The sequence below is a fragment of the Rhinolophus hipposideros genome (genome assembly GCF_964194185.1).
Source record: "Rhinolophus hipposideros genome assembly, chromosome: 12".
Lineage (NCBI taxonomy): Eukaryota > Metazoa > Chordata > Mammalia > Chiroptera > Rhinolophidae > Rhinolophus > Rhinolophus hipposideros.
In genome coordinates this window covers 10,781,031-10,805,579 of record NC_138058.1, presented here as the reverse complement: position 1 = coordinate 10,805,579, position 24,549 = coordinate 10,781,031, and the positions used below count along the sequence as shown (strand labels likewise).

The 24,549-nt window shown below is 36.7% G+C and overlaps 1 protein-coding gene across 7 annotated transcripts in view; it reads right to left on the bottom strand.

The window, feature by feature from the left end:
- Positions 1-24,549, bottom strand: part of AFF3 (ALF transcription elongation factor 3) — a 499,557-nt gene that overhangs the window by 142,991 nt on the left and 332,017 nt on the right. For all 7 annotated transcript variants that reach the window (XM_081069257.1, XM_081069258.1, XM_081069259.1 and 4 more), the window contains 2 exons: positions 23,403-23,439; positions 13,524-13,575 (listed from right to left, as the gene is read on the bottom strand). In XM_081069257.1, the coding sequence (XP_080925383.1) occupies positions 13,524-13,575; positions 23,403-23,439 (89 nt within the window). The remainder of the gene's footprint in view (positions 1-13,523; positions 13,576-23,402; positions 23,440-24,549) is intronic.

Here is a 24,549-nt window from a genome sequence, read left to right as displayed (position 1 = left end):
TCCAGGTTGGAAAGATGAAAAGAGTTCTGGGAATAGATGGTGGTGATGACAGCACTACAGGGAGAATGTACTTACTGCTACTGAACTGTACAGTGGTCCCCCTTATCTGTGGTTTTGCTTTCTGCAGTTCTAGTTACCTGTGGTCAACTATGGTCCAAAAATACTAAATGGAAAATTCCAGAAATAAACAATTCAAGGTTTTAAATTGTGTGCTGATCTGAGTAGCGCATGATGAGATCTCACACCTTCCAGCTCAGTCCTGTCCGGGACATGAATTGTTCCTTTGTCCAGTGTATCCATGCTGTATATCTACCTGCCCGTCAGTCACTTAGTAGCCCTTTCAGTTATCAGACTGACTATTGTGGTACGGCAGTGCTAATTTTACTTAATAATGGCCCCAATGTGCAAGAGTAGTGAAGCTGACCATTCAGATATGCCACAAAGAAGCCGTCAAGTGCTTCCTTGAAGTGAAAAGGGATGTATGTATAGGAAAAGAAACACAGCGCATATAGAGTTTAGTACTATCTGTGTTTTCAGACATCCACTGGAGGTCTTGCAACGTATCCCCCATGAAAAAGGGAGACAACTGTACACTTAAAAATGGTTAAGATTGTAAATTTTATGTATAGCTATCACCATTAAAATAAAAAAAACCTCATTAAATTACAAAAGTTTGAGAAACCCTGACCTAGGTAACACCCCAAGAAAGGTACATTTGGATGGAGCCCAGAGGAAAGAGAAAACATGAGTCTCAGGGAAACCAAAAAAGGGACAAGGGCAGACTCCCTAGTTCTGCAGCTGACTTCTATTTTATGACCTCTGGGACCATGGTCCCTCCAGTCTGGTATAAGAAGATGGAAGATAAGGTTTGCAGTCTTGTTCTGCGATGGCATAATTTCCAATCCACATTCCTGGGTTCGTGTAGTGTTTTAATCTGAGAGAATAAGGAATACCACAGCAGCACCTCATTTCCCTCTCAGGTAAAACTGACAAGAGTCTCCTCACATCTCTTCTCCCCCACAGGACTCGTTAGTACCTAAATACTGGGTCAAGGACTTCCTTCTCAATCCATCAGAGAAGCCATACCTTTCCAAGGCCTTTGGTCTAGTTTGTTCATCCATGCACTGTGGGCTTCCAAGGAACCTTAAAGACCCTTTCCATGTTATTTCTTATTCTTTGTGTCTAAGAGTAGGAGTTGGAGAAACAGGATCTAGCCGATTTTCTCTAGGCAAAGCCTGTACACTAGGTTTCTCACTGCCTTAGCAGACAGGATCCTGGCAAATTACTTAAACAGATACGGAAAGGGAGTCCCTGGGGACGGAGACCTCATAGACTAAAAGAACAGCCATAGTTCATCATTTTAGACTCGGATCGCCACAGCCAAAATAAATATCAGGAAGGTTTCAAATTACTCTGAAAAAAACATCTTTCTGTAACAGTTCTCAAGTTGACTTTGATCTCTCAACTTCCAGAACCTATTATATGACCAGTTTGTGTAACCTTATTATTAAACACACATGCATAAATGATAGATTTCTTCATATGTTGGTCCTCTGTATATATTTTCCTCCTTATTTAACATTTTCTAAGATAGCTCCATAATAGGCATCAGATAGTTTTAATGAATACTGTTATGGTCTATGAATACGGCTATCTTACCCCCAAATTCGTATGCTGAAATCCTAACCCCCAATGTGATGGTATTAGGAGGCGGGGCCTTTGGGAGGCAATCAGGCCATGAGGGTAAGACGCTCAGGAATTGGATTAATGTCCTTCTAAGAAGAGACAGGAGAACCTGCTTCCTGTCTCTCCGCCACGTGAGGACACAGTGAGAAGACGGCCACCTGCAAAGCAGGAAACGGGCCATCAACAGACACAGGATCTGCCAGTGTCTTCATGCTAGACTTCCCAGCCTCCAGAACCGTGAGAAATCAATTTCTGTTGTTCATAAACCACCCGGCCCGTGGTAGTTTGTTATAGCAGCTCAACTGACGAAGACAAATACTTTTCGTTGACACGAGCATATTTCACCTTTCATCTTTATAAACGACTCACAAAATTCCACATTCTACACCTGGAAAGGAGCTTTGTGCATTGTCTGGACCCTCTGTTCCAGCAATCAATGATATCCAAGTCTTCCGAGCCATTTAAAAACAGAAATCCGTGGTGGAGGTGAATTCTTTAGCTGCCTCCAGGTCATGCATGCTTCTCGGGGAGAGGTAACTCCTGTGCTCCCTGCCCTGGGGCCCATCATCTGAAGGTTTGGAGAAAAGCTCATTTTGGGTGACATCTTTGCAGTAAACTGACCACTCTGCCTTTCTTCTTCACAGGCCCAGCTTCATTAGAAGAGCTTTATCAACTTTTGTTTTTACCACCCTTAACCCTTTTTAAGTTTTCCACTTTTTTAAAAAGGAGAGATTAAAATTCTAATGAGGTCTGATCGTTACTAACTGCTCAGGGAGGGCTGTTTTCTATGTTTTAGAAGTCATGAATCTGGTTATGATAGCAATCATTATTATTTATTGAGTGCCTATTAGATAATGGGCACTTTCTATATATTAATTCTAACTACTGTGTTAACTTTGGAGAAAGAACATTTCATCGGTCATTCTAACTCACTTTGAGCATATAGTAATTTCCAGGTCCTTTACTGTACACAGTACACCCCTACTGGACCATTTTCCTTCTGCCTCATTTTGTTTATTTTTTTTCTCCTAGGCGTTGGATGCTTTGTGTTTAATCCCATTTCTGTAATGTATGAAGGTTATTTCAAATCTTCATTTATTTTTTAAATTTATAGTTACTTTGGTCAGTTGAGGGTCATCTACAAATGCAGAAGGCTCCTCCGTTAGGCTTTTTCTATAAGCCTATGCTGTTGACCTCTGACTTCAGAGTGGGTCTGTTGGTGGGCAAATCTGGATTAAGCAAGCACAGTGACCCTGCGAAATTGTGGCCTTTGTAGGATTTTGGAAATCCCCATTTGCTCATTATTCCTAGAACTCTCTTAGTATAGATTACTTTCTAGCAGGATCTCAGTCTACTCATGCTCTGCAGGCACTGCCTTACTTCCTTGCTCTTCCTGGAATGGTGACTGTCTCCAGAGCAACCATCTGAGAGCTCTGAGATGGCGGCAGACTGGGATGATGGTTAAGAGTGTGGCTTCCAGAGTCTGAATCTTGGGAACAACTTTGTCACTGCAAGCTATATATATAAAGCAGGAACCTTAGCTAGCCTCCTTTTACCTATAAAATAGGGTACCACTGATTTTTTGTAAGAATTAGAGGTGATAAAACATGTCAAGTGTTAAGACTCGTCCCTGGTCAAGGTCAGGGCTCAAAACGTGTTGATTATTATTATCAGGTAGAAAAACTGTCACATAAATATTTATCCTTTTTGTAAATTTATGTTTTATTCCTTATTTTCTTAATTGAAGTAACACTTTTGTGTGGATGTAGTTTTCAGCTCCTTTGGGTATGTATACCAAGGAGCACGACTTCTGGATTATATGGTAAGAGTATGTTTAGTGTTGTAAGAAACTGCCAAACTATTTTCCAAAATGGCTGCACCATTTTATATTCCCGCCACTTATGAATGAGAGTTCCTGTTGCTCCACATCCTAACCAGCATTTGGTGGTGTCAGTGTTCTGGGTTTTGGCCATCCTAATACAGGTATCTTATTATTTTAATTGGCATTTCTGTGATGACATATGATGTGGAACATCTTTTCATATGATTAGTTGCCACGTGTATGTTTTCTTTGGTAAGATCTCTGTTAACTGGGTTGTTTGTTTTCTTATTGTTGAGTTTTAAGAATTCTTTGTATATTTTGGAAATAAGTCCTTTATCAGACGTGTCTTTTGCAAATATTTTCTCCCAGTCTTCTCATTCTCTTGACATTGTCTCATCTTCTCATTCTCTTGGAATGGTTTTCACAGAGATAGTTTTTAGTTTTGATAAAATTCAGCTTATCAATTATTTCTTTCATGGATTATGCCTTTGATGTTGTATCTAAAGGTCATCACCGTACCCAAAGTCATCCAGGTTTTCTCCTGTTATTTTCTAGGAGTTTTACAGTTTTGTATTTTACATTTAGGTCTCTGATCTATTTTTGAATTAATTTTTGTGAGGGATATAAGGTCTGCTTTTAGATTTTTTTTTTTTTTGGCATGTGGATGTACAGTTTTTCCAGCATCATTTGTTCAAGACTGTCTTTGTTCCATTGTATTATCTTTGCTCCTTTGTCAAAGATAAGTTGACTGTACTTTTGTGGGTCTATTTCTGGGCTCTCTATTCTGTCCCATTGATCTATGTGTCTGTTCTTTTGCCAATACCACACTGTCTTGATTACTTAGTTGTACAGTAAATGGAGTTGGGTAGTGCCAATCTGCCAACTCTGTTCTTCTCCAATATTGGGTTGGCTATTCTGGGTCTTTCGCCTCTTCATATGAACTTTGGAATCAGTTTCTTGATCTCCACAAAATAACTTGCTGGAATTTTGATTGGGACTGCATTGAATCTATAGATCAAGTCGGGAAATTCGTTCATTTTTTTATTAGAAGCATTCCATTGTACAGATATACCACAATTGTTCATCCATTCACCAGTTGATAGATACTGGGGTTGTTTTCAGTTTTTGTCTATCATGAATAAAACTGCTACAAATATTTTTGTACAAATCTTTTAAAAGACAAGTGTTTCTCATTTTTCCTGCACTAATGTCTACAAATGGAATTGCTGAGCCATGCAATAGTGTGTGTATAAGAAAATAACAGCTTTCAAAAACTGCTTATAGCATTTTACACTCTTATCACCAATGCCCAAGAGTTCCAGTTGCTCCATATCTTTCCAACTACTTGGTGTTCTGAGTCTTTCCAATTTTATCCATCCTTGTGGCTTTACTTTATATTTCCCTGAAGATTAATATTATTAGTGAAATGAATCTTTTTAATTGCTTATTGGCCATTTGTATATTTTTCTTTTGTCTGTTTAAGGCTTTTGCCCATTTAAAAATTGTTTATTTTTTTGTTATTGAACTGTCAGAGTTCCTTATATATCCTTGATACAATTTATATATCCTTGATACAAATGTGTGTACATATATATATTTATACACACATATATATGTACACACACACACAGAGGGTTCAAAAAATGCATACATGTTTTAAGAAAGGAAAAAACTGTACTAAAATTATGCTGATGGTAACCACTTTGAGCACCTCATGTAACTGCAGAAATCAAATGGTACTTGTAGTTATCTTTTGTTATTGGTATATATTGAGTATTACAATTTTAACACACACACACAAACTTGTGCAAATGTTTTCTCCCAGTTTGCATCTTGCCTTGCCAATTTTAATGTTGATGAAGTCCAAGTCATTGGGATTTTCGTTTATGTGTGTGTTTTGGTGACTTCTGTAAGAAATCTTTGAATATCCCCAGGTTGTGAAGATATTATCCTATGTTTTCCTCTAGAAGGTTTATAGTTTTAGCCTTTATGTTGAGGTCTAGGATCCATCTCAATATCTATATGGCGTGAGATTCATATTTTCCCCCAGTAGTTGCTCTAGCAGCATTTGTTGAAAAGACTTGGGTTTCTCCACTGAACTGCTTGGTTCTTTTGTGATTAATCAGTTCACCATATACGTGTAGGTCTATTTCTAGACTCTGTTTTATTCCATTGATTTATTTCTCTGTCTTTATATTAATGCTACACTATTTAAATTACTTTAGCCTTACAGTAATATCTGAAACCAGGTACTATGAAGCATTCGACCTTGTTCTTCTTCAGGACTGTTTTGGCTACTTAGGTCCTTTGCTTTTTCTATAAAAGTTTTAGGATCAATTTGTCATTTTCTACAAAAATGTCCTGCTGGCATTTTGATCAAGATTGTGCTGAATCTACAGATCAATGGGAGAACTGACATTAAAGTGGAGTCCTCTAATTCATGAGCATCTCTCCATTAATTCAGGTCTTAAATTTCTCTCAATGTTCTATAGTTTTCAGTGTATAGGTCTTTTATGTTGTTTGCTAAATTTAAGTATTTTGTCATTATAAATGGAATTGCCTTTTAAATTTAATTTCCAATTGCTAATAAGAAGAAACACAACTGATTTTTATATATTGACCTTGCTAAATTCATCATCTATTGATCCTAGTAGTTTATTACATTTCTAGTATTTTCTCTAAAAACAATCATTCTTTTCAATCTTTACTTCTACTATTTCCTTTTCTTGCCTGATTGCATCAACTAGAGCCTCTAGCACAGTGTTAAATAGAGGTGATAAATGTAGACATCACTGCTATATTTCTGATTTTAGGAAGAAAGTATTTGGTATTTCACCATGAAATACATATGTTAGCAGCAGGTCTTTTGGTAGATATCTTTTATCAGATGGAAGAACTTTCTTCTTGTCTGAGTTTGCTAAAATCATGAATGTTGAATCATGCCAAATGCTTTTTCTTCATCTATTTAGTGGATGATATGATTTTTCTCTTTGATTCTACTGACATAGATTACATTAATTATTTTTTAAATGTTAAAACAACCATACATTCTGTTTTGGTAACTAAACCCTACTTAGTTATAATGAATTACATCCTTCATGTATTACTGGATTATACATGCTAATACTTTGTTAAGGAATTTTGCCGTGTTTATGAGGGACAGTGGATTATAATTTTTTCTTATAAGGTTTATGTCAGATTTTGGTATCAGGGTTACTCTAGCTTTATACAATAACCTGGTTAGTTTTTCTTCCTCTTCTATATTCCGAAGGAGTTTGTAAAAGATTGGTAGTTCATTTTTTGGTGTTTCATTTGTACAAACACTTCTTACTTCAAGTTCTTACAGAATCTACCCATGAAACTATGTGGCTCTGGGGCATTTTCTTTGTGGAAAAATTTTGACAACAAATTTTCTATTTGTTCTTGTGGAAGTTATGGTAAACTGCATTTTTCAAGGAAATTGACTATTTCATCTAAATTGTCAAATTAATTGGCATGAAGTAATTTATAATTAGTTATTATTTAATTTCTGTAGAATATGTAGAGATGTCCCCTCTTTCATTGCTGACACTGGTCTTTTGTGTTTTCCCTCCTTTTTTTCTTGATTAATCTTGTCAATTTTAATTTTTAAGGAGAGCGCAACTCACAGCCTCCCATGTAGAGACTGAACTAGCAATCTTGGTGTTATCAGCACCACGCTCTAACCAACTGAGCTAACTGGCCACTCCTCAAGTGTTTGTTTATTTTATTAATGTTTTTAGAGAACCAAATCTTGGCTTTTTAATTTTCTCTATTGTTTGTTAATCTCTATTTCTATCTTTATTATGTACTTCTTACTAATTACCTTTGATTTAATTTATTCTTCTTTTTCTAGCTTCTGAAAGTGGAAACATAAGTTACTGATGATCATCTTTATTCTTCTCTAGTATAAGCATGTAAAGCTACAAATTTCCTGTTGTTGGGTTTATTATTTTAGTGAATTCTATACATTTTCATAAATTGTACTTTCATTTTCACTCAGTTAAAATTCCTAACTTCCCTAGTGATTTATTCTTTAACTCAAAGAAGTGTTATTTAAATCTCAACTATTAGGGATTTTCTAAGTATCTCATTGCTATTGACTTATAATGTAATCATGATATGATCATAGAACATATTCTGTAAAATTTTAATCCTATGAAATTGAATGATACTCCTTTAATTGCTCACAATAAGGTCTATCTTGGTGAATGCTTCATGTGTGCTTGATAAGAATCTGTATCTTGAACTCGTTGGGTGTAGTGTTTTATAAGTATCAATTAGGTCAAAAAGGTTGATAATGTTGCCCAAATATTCTATATACTTGCTGATATTTTGCTTAATTTTTCTACCGGTTACTAAAGAAAGGGATGTTAAAAATCTCTAATATTATTGTAGTCCTGTCAGTTTTTGTTTCATGAATTTTGAAGATCTGTTTTATATATATATAATTGTCACATCTTTCTTTTTTTTTTTTTTACATCTTTCTTAATAACTGATCTTTTAGCATGATAAAATCTCCTTTTTATCTCTTGTAACACACTTTGCATAGAAGTCTATTTGGCACTATTAAGAGTAGTGTCACACCAGCTTTCTTATGCTTACTATTTTCACAATCTATCTTTCCCATTCTCTGGCTTTAACCTATTTGTGTTTTTATATTTAAGTTGTGTTTCTTGTAAACAGCAGACAGTCTTGATTTTATCACCAGTCTGACAGTCTTTGCCTTTTAATTGGATATTTTAGTCCATTTACTAAATCATTAATAACAATTAATGCAATTATTGCTATGGCTGGGTTTAAGTTTACTATTTTTCTATTTATTTTTGTATTGATACCTTCTGTTTTTTTGTTTGTTTCTGTTAATTCTTTCCTGTCATTTTTTGTATTGATCTATTTTTTTGTGTGTTTTATTTTAATTACTCCAATGACACTCTAGCTATCCAATTTTTGTATTTGCTTTTAGTGATTTTTTTACTATACACCCTTAACTTATTAGTAGACTACTTAAATATAGTATCAAGTCACTTCATATAAAATGTAAGAACCTTGCATTCAGGCAATTACATTTGCCTTCTCGTGTTCTCTGTGTTATGTTGTGATATATTTTTACATCTAAATACATCCCGAATCCCACAAAACAATATTTTATCTTTACATTAAACTCTCTTTTACATTTACATATATATTTATTTCCTTTAAATACTTCCTTCTTGTAGGTCTGAACTTCTATCTGATAGTATTACCTTTCAACTGGGTAATAATAAATTTCCTTTATCATTTATCAAATTTCCTTTATCATTTATTGTGCAGGCCTACTGGATATGAATTCGCTCAGATTTTGTGTATCCAAAAATGCCTTTATTTCACCTCCCATTTTGAAAGATATTTTTGCTAGATTTAGAATTCTGGCTTGATAGTTCCTTAACGTTTTTTAGTCTTTCAGCACTTTAAAGATGTTTTTGCATTGTATTCTAGCCTCTGTAGTTTATGACGGGAATCCTTCAGTTAATTGTTTCACTGTTCCCTAAATATATCATTTTCTCGGACAATTTTCAAGATTTTCTCTTTATTTTTAGTTTTTAGCAATTTTACTATAATGTTTCAAGATGTGATTTTATTTTTAGTTATCCTACTTAGGGTTAGTTGAGCTTCTTATATTTGTAAGTTAATGTTTTCACCTAGTTTGGGAAGCTTTCAGCTATTATTTCTTCAAATATATATATTTTTATGATGTGTTTAGCTCTGTCCTCTTTCTGGGACTCCAATTACATGTATATTAGACTACTTGATATTGTTGCATAATTCAATGAGGCTCTGTCCATTGTATTTTAATATTTACTCTTACTGTTCTTCATATTGGATAATTCTTATTGGCTATCCAGTAAATTTTTCATTTCAAATATTCTACTTTTCAGTTCCAGAATATTCATTTGGTTCTCCTGAACAGTTTTCATGTCCCTGTTGAGATACACTTTTTTTTCAATCATTACGACCATGTTTTCCTTCACATCCTTGATTATAATAGCTGCTTTAAAGTTCTTGTCTAAAAATTCCAGCATCTAGGTCATCTCAAATTCTGTTGTAGTGACAACTTTCCTTCTTGAATGTGGATTACATTTTCCTTTTCCTTCACATACCCTTTAATTTTTGATTAGCAAATATTGTTATAAAGACTATAATGTTACAGAGACTGTGGATTCTGTTTTCTTCCTTTAATCAGTGCTGAATTTTTTGTTCCGTCAGGCAACTAAATTAGTAGCTGATCATCTTGAACTTTTGGATGCTTAGTGTTATGTTTTGTTATGGTATGTTCTGGTTTTGCCTTTAGTTTAGCACAAATCCTTTACCAAGCCCCTCTAATTTGGGTGGGATTTGAATTCCAAACTCTATAGGTAGTATTTATAGCCAGTAGGCAGCAGCTGAAATCTGTGTTCAGATTTTTCAGCTCTCTAGCTTTTCCACTGGGGTCACTGGCATCTCCTCCACACACAGGCAGTTTAGTGGTCCTCCAAAAATTGAGGGAAATTTACATACAGAATTGGAGCTCTCTTCTCTATGGCTTCGTCCTTTATGGAATTTCCTTCCTTGAATCCCAGCCACTTTGGTGGCCCTGCATTCCGTCCTCTGCCACTTTAAGCCAATCTGATCGCAGCTTTCTCCATGAGTTGTTGCTCTTTATGGATTCAGGAGTGCCCTCAGGGGAGAAGCTGTATAAATGTAGATCTCACCCCATCCATTTTTCTTCCTTCAAGGATCAAATTCCCAACATTTTTTGCCTTCTTTTAGTCAGCCTCTAATGCCTTCAATTAGTTAAAAAAATACTTTGTTCAGAGTTTATAATAGTTATCTGCAGGAGAGTTAACTCAACATAAGGTCTTCCATCATTATTATAACTGGTACTCTAAGGACATTCTAATTCATATTGTGTGTGTGCACGTGCATGCGTGTGTGTGTGTGTGTGTGTGTGTGTGTGTGTAAGAATAAACTACACTTTTCATCTTTATGAATACTCATAGTATCACTGAATAATATATCGTTAAGGGATCCTAAGGTGTTATCTAGAGTACTGTGTCCTATCTGTCAATGATTGTCTAAAACTTACCATGATTAATCTGCTGCTTAATTAATCTTCAGTGAGGAAAGATTCTTTTTCAGGAAATGAGCTTGTTCTCTGGAGACTTCCAAGTTTGTACTTCAATTTAAACCCATAAAATGGCTTTAAATGGCTTACAGGGTCATGGAATTATACAGACAGAGGGATGTCAGGCGTTCCTGAAGCAGAGTTGGTCCCACCAAACTGTGAATGTGGAAGTGGGTCTTTCCTAGTAACTGTATGTATGTTGTCGAGTTTTCTTTGCTCTGCTTCGTCCCTTCAGCTCCCATGGAACTCGCTATTTTTGATGTTTTACGGTTCTCTCCCCTTGTTCTATCTCCTGGCATCCTAGCCCCCTGGTTCTGGTAGCCTGGCTTCTGAATCATTCTTATTACTCCAACCCTTGATGTTATGAGTTGAGTTGTTCCCCTCACACTGAAATTCGTATGCTGAAGTCCTAACCTCTAGGATCTCAGAATATGACCTTATTTGAAGACAGGGTCTTTATAGGGGCAATCAAGTTAAAGAAGGCCTTTAGGGTGGGCCCTAATCCAATACATCTGGTGTTATTATTAAAAAGGGCAATCTGGACGGAGACACGCTCAGAGGGAAGATGATCTGAAGAGACACTGGAGATGTCCATCTGCAGAATAAGGCACCAGGCTTGGAACAGACCTTCCATTCACGGAAGAAACTAACCCTACTGACCGATCTAGGACTTCTGGCCTCCAGAACCATGACACAATACGTTTCTGTCACGTCAGGCACCCAGTCTGTGGTACTTTGTTGTGGCAGCCCAAGCACACAAATATACTTACCACTTAACAAATAAGCCGACACCAGTTTTTCCACTTGATTCTGATTTATGGCTTTGCTTTGCCTCCTATGACCCACCAATCCCTCAGTATGGTAAATGGGCAAAAAGCAAAATATCCAAAGATCTGTGTTCTACCATTCTCACTTACACTGAATGGCTGTTCTGGCCCTTAGAGTCCTTCTATATAAAATAAAGATATTGTGGCTGCCCTCCCTATCTGCATGCCTAAATAAAGCTCCAATAAGGTACTGCCCAGAGAATGTAAAATGCTTACAAATCTAAGGCCCCCTGCGTCCTTGCTCTTTATTCTGACCGCCTCTGCCTCTTACCCAAATACAACAGAACCACTCTCAGAGGGCTCTCTGAGAGGCTCAAGTACAGTCCTCGCCACGTTCAAGAGAGATCCTTGCCACCTCAGACTTCACTTCTGCTATTTCTAGTTCAAGAGGCAGGTGAGGCAGGAGAGGCAGTTCACTAAGGAACTGCTTTGCTTAAAGAGATAGGAGCATGGGGTGAGGCTTCAAGCTTTTACCGTCCTCAAATGTCCAGAGGGTTTAAAGAATTGCTCAGACAACATATTTATTTTCCTAAGCTACTGAGGTATGGAAACCCATGCTTTTAGAGAACACACTTTTTAGAAATGTGTGAGGGAAGAACTTAAAACAGCATTAACAAAATCGGCATCTACTGAAGGTGGTTTTAAAATATGTGAAATTAAATGTAGGATATTAGCAGTTTCCAACATATGTTGTATGTATCTTTGTCTATTTTTAAAATGAGTTTGTTAATAGGAATTTGAAAAATTATTGTTTCTACAATAATTAGCACTTTTATAAAATTATTTATATGTAAAACAAATCTTACTCCCAAGTTGCTTACATTATAATTGTGTAAATTCTTATCCAGTCTCCAATGTTATTCAAAAGGATCAAATTTGTAAATGATTCTACCTTTTTCAGTTCTCTAGAATGCCTCCAGATGGCATTAAAACCCTTTTCTCATATTTTGCAGCATAAAAATTTAAAAATTAGTAATATTTTAACCATTTAAGACTTGTCACATTCATTATATCCTCAGAAATCATGACAATGTTACTCTTTAGAACTAGGGTAACATCAAGAAAGACAAACATACAATCACATCTTCCATGAAATACACAGCCACCCTATGCAAGCTGAAGATCTTTCTAGACTGAGAAACAGAACTTGAACAAAATAAGACAGTAGTATTATATCACAAACTATGATATCTAATGAATAGCATTTTAAATGCTTAGTAATTAAGAGTGCTGGTCTACAGGAAGATAAATTCATAAAGGTGTCTTACAATAAGAAAACAAGTCACCCCTCAGAATGATAATAAAAATTTTCAAGGAACAAAACTATGAGTGACTCCCCTGGAGCTAAAATAAATTGTTAGCTGGTGAATTATTTCATTTAAACTTTGGTATACAAATTTGGTATCAAATGAATCATTAAAACATATTGGATTCCTTGAGTACAGAGAGGAAGAAGGCAAAATATAGACTGAGGGAAAGTGTATTTTATAGGAGTCTTTTCTTATTTTTGAAAAACTGCATTTGCTAATTCAAAATCGTCAACGAAGTTGAGATTCCAGAGATCTCTTTAATTGTATTTTTCACATAATTCTGAGGTGAAGTTATATATGGCAGGCTTTTCAAATGACCTTGGTACTTCACAGGTGTGCAGGCCAGAGACTCTCCCAGTACGTGGGAGTTGCACAATCATTTATGACAGTGATGAAAGTCTCCGGACACATTCTAAGGGGTTTCCCTCCCTTCTCCCCCCACCATATGCACCTTCAAATCTCATTACGTTTACATTTTACGAAGAGGAGCATTTGTGTTTTCAAGATTATTCTCACTGTGCTAAAGCATAAGACCTCCAAAACCATGTGTGCGCAAAAGCATTTAAAAAGATATTATCATGAAAAAGAGAACCACGACCTTCCTTCCATCATCATCATCATCATTATTATTATTATTATTACAAGATACTTGTACTGTTTCATATTATAGGCACATTAAAGAACTGCCATTGCAAATAGAAAAGGGAAAGACTTACGATGTATTCGAAGTGCCATTGTCTGGACTCTCTGGCTCAGCATTACTTTTCTCTTAAAAAGGAAGCAGAAAAAAATACCAATATGTGAGTGTTACCATCTTTAAGAGTTAAGGGAGATTAAACGTATTTCCATGCTCCTATTAACAATCTTTTTAAATGTGCACCAGGAGGCTTTTCAAACATCTTTTTATTATCTGAGAACCAGATTTGCGAAATCATTTCTTCTCTGTTATACAACTACCCAGGCCTGGATCTGTGAGTCGGTACTAAGGAGGTGTTTGCAAACAGCCAGAGGCTCAGAGTGCAGGCCTCGCCAAAAGCTGAATATCTTACAGATGGAACCTGTTTTCCAACCCCTTCCGTTTTACAGAAAACTGGGGGAATAAACCCCATTAGCATTCTACATGCAAAGCATTCTGAACTTTGATCCTTTCCTCTAACACAGACAAACCAGGTCTGGCTGCATCAGAACTTGGAGGAGAGAATTTTATTGAGGTTGCCCCCTAGGTGACAAGGTCCCCAAGAATTCTACCCCACCACGAGCCCTGGCAGCAGGTTTTGGGGCCCCCGAGTTAACACAGAATAAGATGTAAACCAGAAATCCTTCCTGACTATCTGAGAGGCTAGGTAAGCAAATGTTTCTGGGGTCTGCAGTCATCAAGGATTTAACAGGATTTAATTAAGGGAGCTTGGAACCAGTTGCTTTTGTAGTTTTAAAGGGCAAATTCTTCTCGCAATAGACATAATGTAATTCTTAGGTCCTTGGTCACTGGTGGTTTGAAGAATGCATCCTCATGTGTAAGATGCTTCTTTTTATTTCCTGGAGGCCAGGGGATAGAAGAAGGGTCTTGATTGTTGGGGCGAGTTGGCTGTGGTTATGATGGTTGTGTCGTACTAATAATTTAACAAAACCCAGAGAAGACCACGGGTTGTAAGACATGGGCCTGATGGTGGCAACCTGCTTTGCTTGGCTCTTTCGAGTCAGGCCTGGAGATCTCACAGAACCCCCTAGTATACTTTTTAGGGTCACATTCTGAAGATATCATCCAAACTGAACCCAGAAGTAAACTTGATAATTTCTTCTTTTTTCCTTTTAGGAAATTAAACAGTGGTGAGAAAAAAAGACAGATCTAGTTCACACACCTATCTCAGATATAACTCGGTGCTAACGTGTCTACACAGTGCCAGAACCACGAGGGATAGCCACTTTGTCAGAAAGCCACAAAATCTATTTAACTGCCTCGGTAACAAATACATATGAAACCTTGCTGACGTAAAAGTAGAGGCAGCAAATTAATAAACTTGCTTTAAAGCGCATACTTTTATGTTATGTCTTCCAGGCCTGGTCTGTGGTGTACTCAAGAGACGTGTTAGGCCTTGTCAAGTGGCTTTAGTGCTGGAAAACAACCCAATTTAGTCCTTTCCAGAATCATTTTTCCACTGAGTATCCACAATTCCTGCCAGAACCCCCAAATAGAGCTATAACACCTGCATTATGTAAGACAAAACGAAAGGGAGGTTGAAAAGTCAACATATTGATCTCCTCCCCACTCCCCTTTTAGAAGAAATTGGTTGCTTTCTTCAATCTGTAGCCACAGGTAGTCACAGCACAGCCCTTCGCAATCAACACTGTGGAACGGCCAGGCTCAGAGCAGCTGGCACTAGTAAACATCTCCACACAACTTATGGGAAGAACATAGGAGATCGAGACTATGAACGAAAACACTGTTTGGCTGTTTGAATCAGTAAGTTTTACCTTGAGCAGTAATGCTGCCAAAGAACCACAGGTCGAGAGGACACAGGCTCTTGGGACGTGGGGGCTGCAGGAGTCGTGGGCTAGACCAGCGCAGGGACAAAGCTGTGGCTGATTAGCAGCACTTATGTTGTGGCAACAGGGAAAACAGTAGGTTCTGGCAAATAGGAAGGATACCATGGGGCCAAACAAGACCTTTATGAACAGCCTGAGATGAGAGTGAGTGTTCTCAGCACCTCAGTGCTGACAAGGAAGGAACGTTTCTGGGGAAAAAGTAAGTGCAGGATGGAGACAGGGATCCAAACTATTTTTTGTCCTTCGGGAAGAATGAAACGCAATATTCTCCCCAACATCTGGCTGTTTTAGGTGATGCAATTGCTGAGGTTCATGTGAAATGTTTAAGTGCCTGAGCCATTACAAATCATAGTTCCTTTATCATGACCGAAGGGAATATTATGCATGGGAACTAGAAAATTCTCAGTAAGAGGTTTTTTAGTTGGGTGCTGAGATGTTTCTGTGCAGCCACCAAAGGAGGGCTGTCCAGTGTCATCCTGGTGATGTCAGCTGTTTTCACGATGGACACAACACTGGTTTCTTTTGGGGGGGGGGAACCTGCACTCATCATGAAGAAACTGGACATAAGAGACTGACCTGGGTCCTGTGTGGTCATTTTACATGTGGAAATACAATTAGAGAGGAAGAGGGGAAAACAACTGAGCCAGAGAAAGGACATACACACAGACATATGTGTGTACACACATGTGAATCATGTATGTATACATGTACCTCACATGTGTACTTTAAACTTGACATACCATTTTTGCCTCTCTGCACCTGGCACAGTACCTGACTACACACCATGCTCAGTGTCTGTCTGTCTGATGGCCTGTCATCCATATAGAATCCCACACGACAGTGGGAGAAAGGAGTAAGGTACATTTGCTGCCATGATGGACATACGATTTGAAATATTAAACAGCGTGACGGCTCCGACAGTCATATAAAGATAAATAACATCAAATTCATGCCCTTTGAAGGCTTCAAGAGACTGCATGGCTGGAGTAGCGCACTCTCCATTAATAGGGCTATGATAGGGACTAAAGAAGATGTCTGAAGAGGGAATAAATCCAGACCCATGTTAGGCTGGATTCTGCTGCAGAAAAAAGCTTTGCTATACTGAACTTCTCTTTATAATAAAAGTAATCCATGTTCATAATAAAAACCAAAAACAAAACCATTGCTTGCTTTTTTTTTTAGTTCCGTGAGCCTGTTGACCATTACTGGAGGTAATATACCTATTTCTGGATATATCAACTTTAGATGGTACCTAAGGATTTCTGATATGAACAATGAGAGATAAGGTATTTAATATACCATCACCTCCCCTCTCTACAATTTTCATTAGCTCCATTATTACTTTCACTGCCTCCAGTGAGTATTTATAACTTTAAGTACATTTAATCTATTTCTTGATTAATCAACTTCTGACAGTATCTTTTCTTTTATACTTTGTCAAAGAGGAAACCCATCCATCTATCCTTCCCCCACCTTCCTTCCTCTATTACATACTCCGTACAACCACACCTTTCCTTCCACGTAGCCAAGATTTAAAATATTTATATTCTGTTCGGTAATTATTAATGAGTCATTCTCATTAATATTAATTAATAATTTAATTTCTAGAATTGCCAATAGGCTGCTTAGGAAAATTATAAACCAGTAACAGAATTTACAATACTATAACAATATAAATGCTAGTCAGAAAGAAGTGGGACTGGACCTGTACAGAAGGGAACGTCACTAAACCTGAATGAAAGTGACTATTCCGGGCATTTAGGTCATATGGATTCTCATTCTTAATTTCATCAGGCCACAGGTTACTCTGTTTCAAGTAAAGGCTATGCTTTTCCTAAAAACATGTTCAACAGAACATGCATTTAATATATATAAAAATGCATCTGTACATAAAAATGTATATATAAAGTTTTAAAAAATTAAACTGGGTTAACTGTGAAAACACCTTCTGGGCCAGCAATGGGGCACTGCCAAGAAATAACCCAGAAGTCTTTGAGCTTGGTCCTCATCATGCCCTCCCCATTAATGATCTAGTAAAGGAATTTCATGTTAATCACTCTCTTTCTCTTCTTGGTTAATTTTACCACCCATGTATTTATTAGTAAATATTCTTCAGTTGTTTTTCTGATTGTGAAATTTATACGAATTGAATCATACTGTATGTATTCTTCTAAGGCTTACTTCTGTCCCTCGACGATGTTTTTTAGATCCAGCCATCATATTATATAGCTTTGGTCTGTTCATCCTCACTGCTGTACATTTTATTAAAAAATCTACCATGATTTTCTTATTCATTCTACTCCTGGTGGATATTTAGGTTTTTCCCACTTTAAATGACACAATCATCAATATATATGAATATTCTTTCTCACGCACATGTTAGGAGTTCTGGACCACAGGGCTTACACATGTCCAACCTTATCAGGGAATCCTGAATTGGCTTCCAAATTCACTTACGATCAAACTTTGAAAGTTTTTCTAATTTAATAATGCAAAGTGCAATTTCAGTGTAGTGTTTGCATTTTTCTGAGTACCAGTGAGGTAGATATTTTGTGCTTGCTCTTCTGTGACATTCCTTCTCATTTTTTAAAAAACATTTTTGTAATTTTTTTTTTTAACTCACAGAAGCACTCTGTTGTCTTGATACAAATCTTTTCACACACACACACACACACACACACACACACACACACACACACACACACACACCTCAAATAACTTTCCCAGTGTGAGTCTTTTTACTTTTTCTGGTACCTGTGGATGATTATACGTTCTCAATTTTCATGTACGTGAATTTATCAATATTTTGCTTTATTTGATACATTTTTGTGCTTTATTTAAGAAGCACACCAGAAAGATGTTCTATATTGTCTTTTGAAAGTGTATAATTTTACTGTTCACATTTAGGTCTTTATAAATACCTAGAATAGTTTTTGTATGTGATATGGGTTAGTTAACTTTATTTTACTTGTTATGGATAACCAGTTATTCCGGTAACGTCTACTGAGAAATCCATTGTTTCTCCATTAGTCTACATTATCAGCTCTGTGATGAATCTAGTTTTCATATATTTGTGGGTTTGTTTTTAGGTCCTATATTCTCTTCCATTGCTCAATTCACCTGTTACTCTCTGTATTACTTAACTAAAAATATTTATTTAATAAATTTTAATATTGTTAAGGCAAGGCCCCAACATTGTTTTTCTTCAGGACTGTCTGAGCTTTTTTGGGTCCTTTGCTCTATGAAATAACCTTTGAGAATCACCTTGTCAGTTTCCACGTACATGAAAGTGAAGTTATAATTTCACTGTCAGCTGGCTCCCACTGCTGCTGTTGAGAAGTCAACTGGAAGTTTAATTGTTGCTTCTCTGAAGGTATTAAAAAATATTTTAAGAATTTTTTTCTGTATCTATGTGGTTTACAGATTAGCTGTAATACATTTAGTATAGACTTTCTTATTTATCCTGCTTGATAGTTTTTGGGTTTCTTGAATCTGTGGGTTCATGTCTCAATTCTAAAAAAAATTTCCAGCTGTTATCTTCCTTAATACATCCTCTGTTCCCTTCTCACTTTCTGAAATTCTACTTAAATCTGTTAAATTCTCATTTATCCCCCATGTTTCTTAACTTCCATTTCATATTTTTCATTTCTGTCTCTCTAGGCTGCATTCTAGATAATTTCTTAATTTCAATTTCCCAATGCATTTTTCCCCAGCTATGTCTAATCTGTTTAACCTGACCAAGAGAATTTTAATTTCCGTTATTATTTTTTCATTTCTAGAGGTTCTGATTAGTATAATCCTTCTTTAAATTTCCTTGTTTTAAACCACATTCTTAATCCTCTCATTTCTGGAAGTTAAAGTAAGCATTCTTATTTTATACTCTGGGCTTATTTTATATTTTGATATTTGAAGTCCTTACAGGTCTATCTACTTCTCTGCTGTCTGTTGTTTTTCCTTGCTCTTGTTCATGGTCTCCTGTTTCCTTACATATAGTGTTTCTGATAATGGGTTAAGCATTCTTCTTGGAATTATAGTTCTATTATTATTGATTCTTCATTTTCTTTTTCTGGTATTCCTATTAGCTGGATTTTTTCCTTTCCACCTTGATTGATCTTCCACGTATCTTAACTTCCTTTCATATTTTCCATCTGTCTTTTTGGTTTATATTCAAAAAAAGTGTTTTCAACCTTATATTTTATATTTTAGAATTCAGCTATTACTCATTTCTATTAAATTTTTAAAATTTTGTTGACCATACTTTTAATTCTCTAGTGCTCATTTGCTCTGTAACTGCTTCTTTTTCACACCAATCTGTGTCTTTTAATTTAATACAAATAATTTCAAATGTTTCTGAAGACCGTAATGACACTTGAAATTTTTTCCTTCTGTCCCTTGAATTAAGTAGATTTCCTCTGAAGTCCCTCTTTCTCTTTGGTGCTCATTGGTTATGTATTTGTATTTTTGAATGATAACAGGTTGGTTAACAAAGGTAATTGGTGAGGATTTCCTGTATTAGTAAATTGATCTCTTTTTCTAACACAAATCTCCTGTGTAGGGAAGAGCTGATTAAAACTCTTTATAAGTGGACAGAGTGTGTAAACCAGGAGACTTCATTTAGGGTTCAGAAGCAAGGGCTCAAAACAAGCTGAGGGAAGGCGGACACAAGGGGAATTGTGGGGTCTGAGATGGTTCTATTTCTTGCTCTGAGTTCTGGCTCTATGACTCTTAGTAACTGTGAAATTTATAGAGGTGTACTCATAATTTGCATACTTTTTTGTACGTATATTATATATCAATAAAATGTTTATTTAAAAAAAATACAAGCTGGGAGCCCTGACCCTCTGACACCCCTCCGCCCAAAAAATAGGAAGCACTTTACTCTGGGTGTGTAGCATTTTTATTTCCTTCTTGAAACAAGTTATCTCTCTTCTACTACTCGTATATCTGTTTTTAAGGACTGGTATTATCTCAGAATATTGTGCTTCTCTCTTAGGTATCAGCTCCCAAGTAGGACTTCTAGTCAACTGTTCACGTTCTTAGCAAGCATTCCGTTTTTTAGTGTTCTTTTTTGGGTGGGGGCATGGGACTGGAGGGAGAGGAAAACCAGACTGAAAGCTCTGTATGCGAACCAGCTAGGATGGGGATGGAGGGACCGTAGGTGGAAGAACAGCCCAGGTGCCCCATCGCTGCCTGCACTTCTCTGTGGGGTGGAGTGGAAATCTGAAGTCTCTCTTGGAGCTAGTTCCTGTTTGTTTCATTATTTTCTTTTTCAGGGTCATGACCGCCCCTGCTAAGGATTATTTAATAGGAGGTCCTATGTACTCTCTGTTTTCCAGAAACTCAGTTGAATTTCTGGTTTGTTGATACATTCCTTTCTGTTCTCTGTTCTGTTATAGATTTACTTCTATTATCATAGCTTTATGGTTATTTAAATGGGGATTCTGAAGGGAGGAGAAGAAATGCTTATGCTCAGTCTGCTACTTGAACAGGATATTCTTAAAACTTTAACAAAAATGTAGACACACATCACCTATTTTAATATTTAAGTTTCTCAATGCTTAGTAAGCTTCCATTTTATAACATTAAACTAAAGTAGCCAGTGATTCAGCAAACTGACTAAAGTATCTTTTAAAAGATTTGGATGAAAAATAATTTTCTGTTTCATTTATACTTTTTTATATACTCATTTATATACTCATTTATACTTTTCTTTTAGTATCTCTATAACATAGCTCTCTAATTTCAAAAAGGAAAAACAGCACTGACCTAAAGCAGTGAAAACTAGTTAAAGAATCCACACTACACATTTGGTGTTTGGTTTCTCTGGAGTCCCGTTTTCTTCTATTTCCTACATATTTACTAGAGTCATGATTCCAAAAATTGCAATGATTCCAAACCCCATACAAGAAACAGCACAGGAAATGCTGGTGGGACCAGCTCTCCTAAAGTTTCAAAAGTGCTCTAATCTACAGAATGCTTGGATTTTTAAATAATATATTACCTTTACATAGGTATGCTTGGCTTTTGGGAAAAGATCTATTTAAAAAAGGAAGCAAAACCCCAAAACATAAAAAACTAAAAACAAACCAAAAAAAACCCCATAGCCCCAGAAAAGAGAAAGACAATCACAGATTTCCTTAGGCGATGAAATGCCAGAGGGCTTTATACCACAAGGGTGCCACCTCACATTCCACAGAAGATGGGTCTGCTTTTTACATAATCCAAATTGCAGTTTAAGCATGTGAATGTTATGGCATACTACAAAAGTATGCCGGGTACATACAAAAATCACAGAATATAGTTCTTGGACAAGAATTCAATCTCACACTGAGGTGACAGAAGCAACTTTCTAGGGGTCAAGGTAATGGGATGGAAAGTCTGTTTTCTTTGGGCAGTAATCCCCGAATTCCAATCCTAGCTGTCATTTTTTTTTTAGCCATGTGACCTTAGGCTACTTATTAATCTCAGAATCTCATTTTCATCGTGTGCAAAATAGGGATGATAATGTCTACCTTATACAGCCATTATTGGAATTAAGAGAAATAACATACACCAAGGTGCTGGCACCCGGAAGAGACTCAACAGCGATTTCCTTTGTTCTTTATGTCAAAAAACTCCAAGCTGAGAGAAGGTACACTTATTCACCTATTATAATCTCCCTTTACTCTGAGCTGTTTCAATTACAATGGAAAGGAACAGTGAGGAAAGTAAGAGCAATTTTTCAGTATGCTCTAGTCTTTACATATGAGGCTGATGCCGCACATCTCATGACTTAACCATGCATTTCTGCATACTGCTGAATTTATTATTTTCTTTAGATTTCAAGTCCCTTGGTATTTCTCCTCTTTGCTGGTGCCTGTGCTCACAGCAAATTCCAACAGAGAGTGAGATGATTAAGTGATATTGCCTATACATCATTACGCCATCATCCCCCCACCCTGACCTTTCTTTAGCTCTGCAGGAAAAGTCGGGGGCTTCCTCACACATTTGTCTGGATGTCTTTTCTCCTCAACCCTTCTGCCCTCACAGATGCTCAGTGGGTGAACCTCAGTTCTGAAGACATACCGACTAGCTCAGAGTGATTTTCATGTTCAAACATAGCTTTGTAATTGGCAAAGGGTGCTCTCAGCTGACGAGCTGGTCACAGGCTAACAAAGCCAGTCTTTGTGGATGTCTTTCATGACACGAATGGGGTAGCTTATGCATTTTTAATGCTCAAGAAACATTAATACCAATTAGCAGTGCCAAAGAAGAGAATTAAAACACTATGTCATGGAATGATAACATCCTCTCTTTGACGATGAAGCCGGCATATTTTATTAGACACTGGATTCAATAAAGAATCCCTTCCTAGACACTTCAGTCTGTCTGTCTCTGGAAGAGGGCATGGTATCTTCATGGATTCTAAGGCCATTAATCTTGAGGTCTTCTGATTGGTTCTCTTTACTCACTCATTTTTCTTTCGATTTAGATACTGTGTTTCCCCAAAATTAAGACCTAGGCGGACCATCAGCTCTAATGCGTTTTTTGGAGCAAAAATTAATATGACTCGGTATTATATTATATTATACCCAGTCTTATATCATATTAAAATAAGACTGGGTATATTATAAGAACTGGTCTTATATTATATTAAAATAATACTGGGTCTTATATTAATTTTTGCTCCAAGAGACACATTAGAGCTGATGGTCTGGTTAGGTTTTATTTTCGGGGAAACACGGTAACTCATTAGTTGCCTTTAAAAAGCTTTTCCCTTCTACATATACCAGAGACAGCTATGGTGAAGTATGATGTCCCTTCCTCCTGGGCTTGCTTTGAAATTCACCATTTCATATTTAGGCCCTGCTTCCCTTGAATGAAGATGAGGAACACTCAAGGTCACCATGAATCTCATTCATGGGCAGTAATTGAACAAATGGCCCTCTTTCCTGCCACTTGATTATGTTTTTCAGTGAAATTCTTTTAAACCAACTACCTATTGCATGCACCTCCCCTCCTCGTCCATGTTACCCCACACATCGAAAGCTGTAGAGAGAAGTTTTTCTTACTTGGATTATTGTGTCCGGAGGAAACGAGCTGAGAGTCCTAAAAGAACAAGAAATATCAATTAATTTTCTTACTCTGACTTTCAAAATCTAAGTTGAATGTGAGATACATTACTGCTCACTCATAACCTCATCACTGATCAGGTAATGTAATGAGAAACTTTCACACGAATGTACTCATCCAACATTTCTGGTAATACAGCTTACAACCACTTCCCTTTTGTTTTATGGACTTTTTGTTTTGTTTATTGAGTGAAATTCACGTAACATATGATTAGCCACTTTAAAGTGAACGATTCAGTGGCATTTTAGTACATTCACAATGTTGTACAACCATCACTTCTATGTAGTTGCAAAATATTTCCACCATTCCAAAGTAAAGGTCCTTACCCATGAAGCAGTGGCCCTGCGTTGGCCCCTCCCTTTGGTCCCTGGCAACCACTGAGCTGCCTCCTATCTCTATGAATTTATCCATTCTGGACATTTCATAGCAGCAGAATCATATAATATGTGGCCTTCTTTCACTTAGCATGTTTTAGAGGCTCATCCATGTTGTACCATGTATCAAAACTTCATTCATTCTTACGACCGAATACTATTCCACTGTGTGTATACACTACAGTTTGTGTATCCATCCATCTGTTACTAGACATGTGGGCTGCTTCCACCGGTCGGCGACTATGAACCGTGCTACCCTGAATGCATATGCACGTGTACTTGTTTGAGTCCTTGTTTTTAGTGCTTTTGGGTAGGAGTGAAATTGTGAAGTCACATGGTAATTTTATGTTAAACTTTTGGAGGAACTGCCAAACTGTTTTCCATGATGGCTGAATCATTTTGCACTCCTACTAGCAATGTATGAGGGTTCCAATTACTCCACATCCTCACTAATATTTGTTATGTTCTGTCTTGATTTTAAATTTTTATGATAGCCATCCTAGTGGATGTGAAGTGGTTTCTGATTGTGGTTTTGATTTGTATTTCCCTAATGACTAAGGACACAGGATGTTTTCTGTTTTCAACTATGACTCTTGAGAAAAAAAAAAGCAGAACAAAGCATCTTTATTGAGGTATAAATGATATAACATAAACTGTACATATTTAAAGTATACAATTTGATAATAAGCATCTTTAAAAGAATGCTACTATG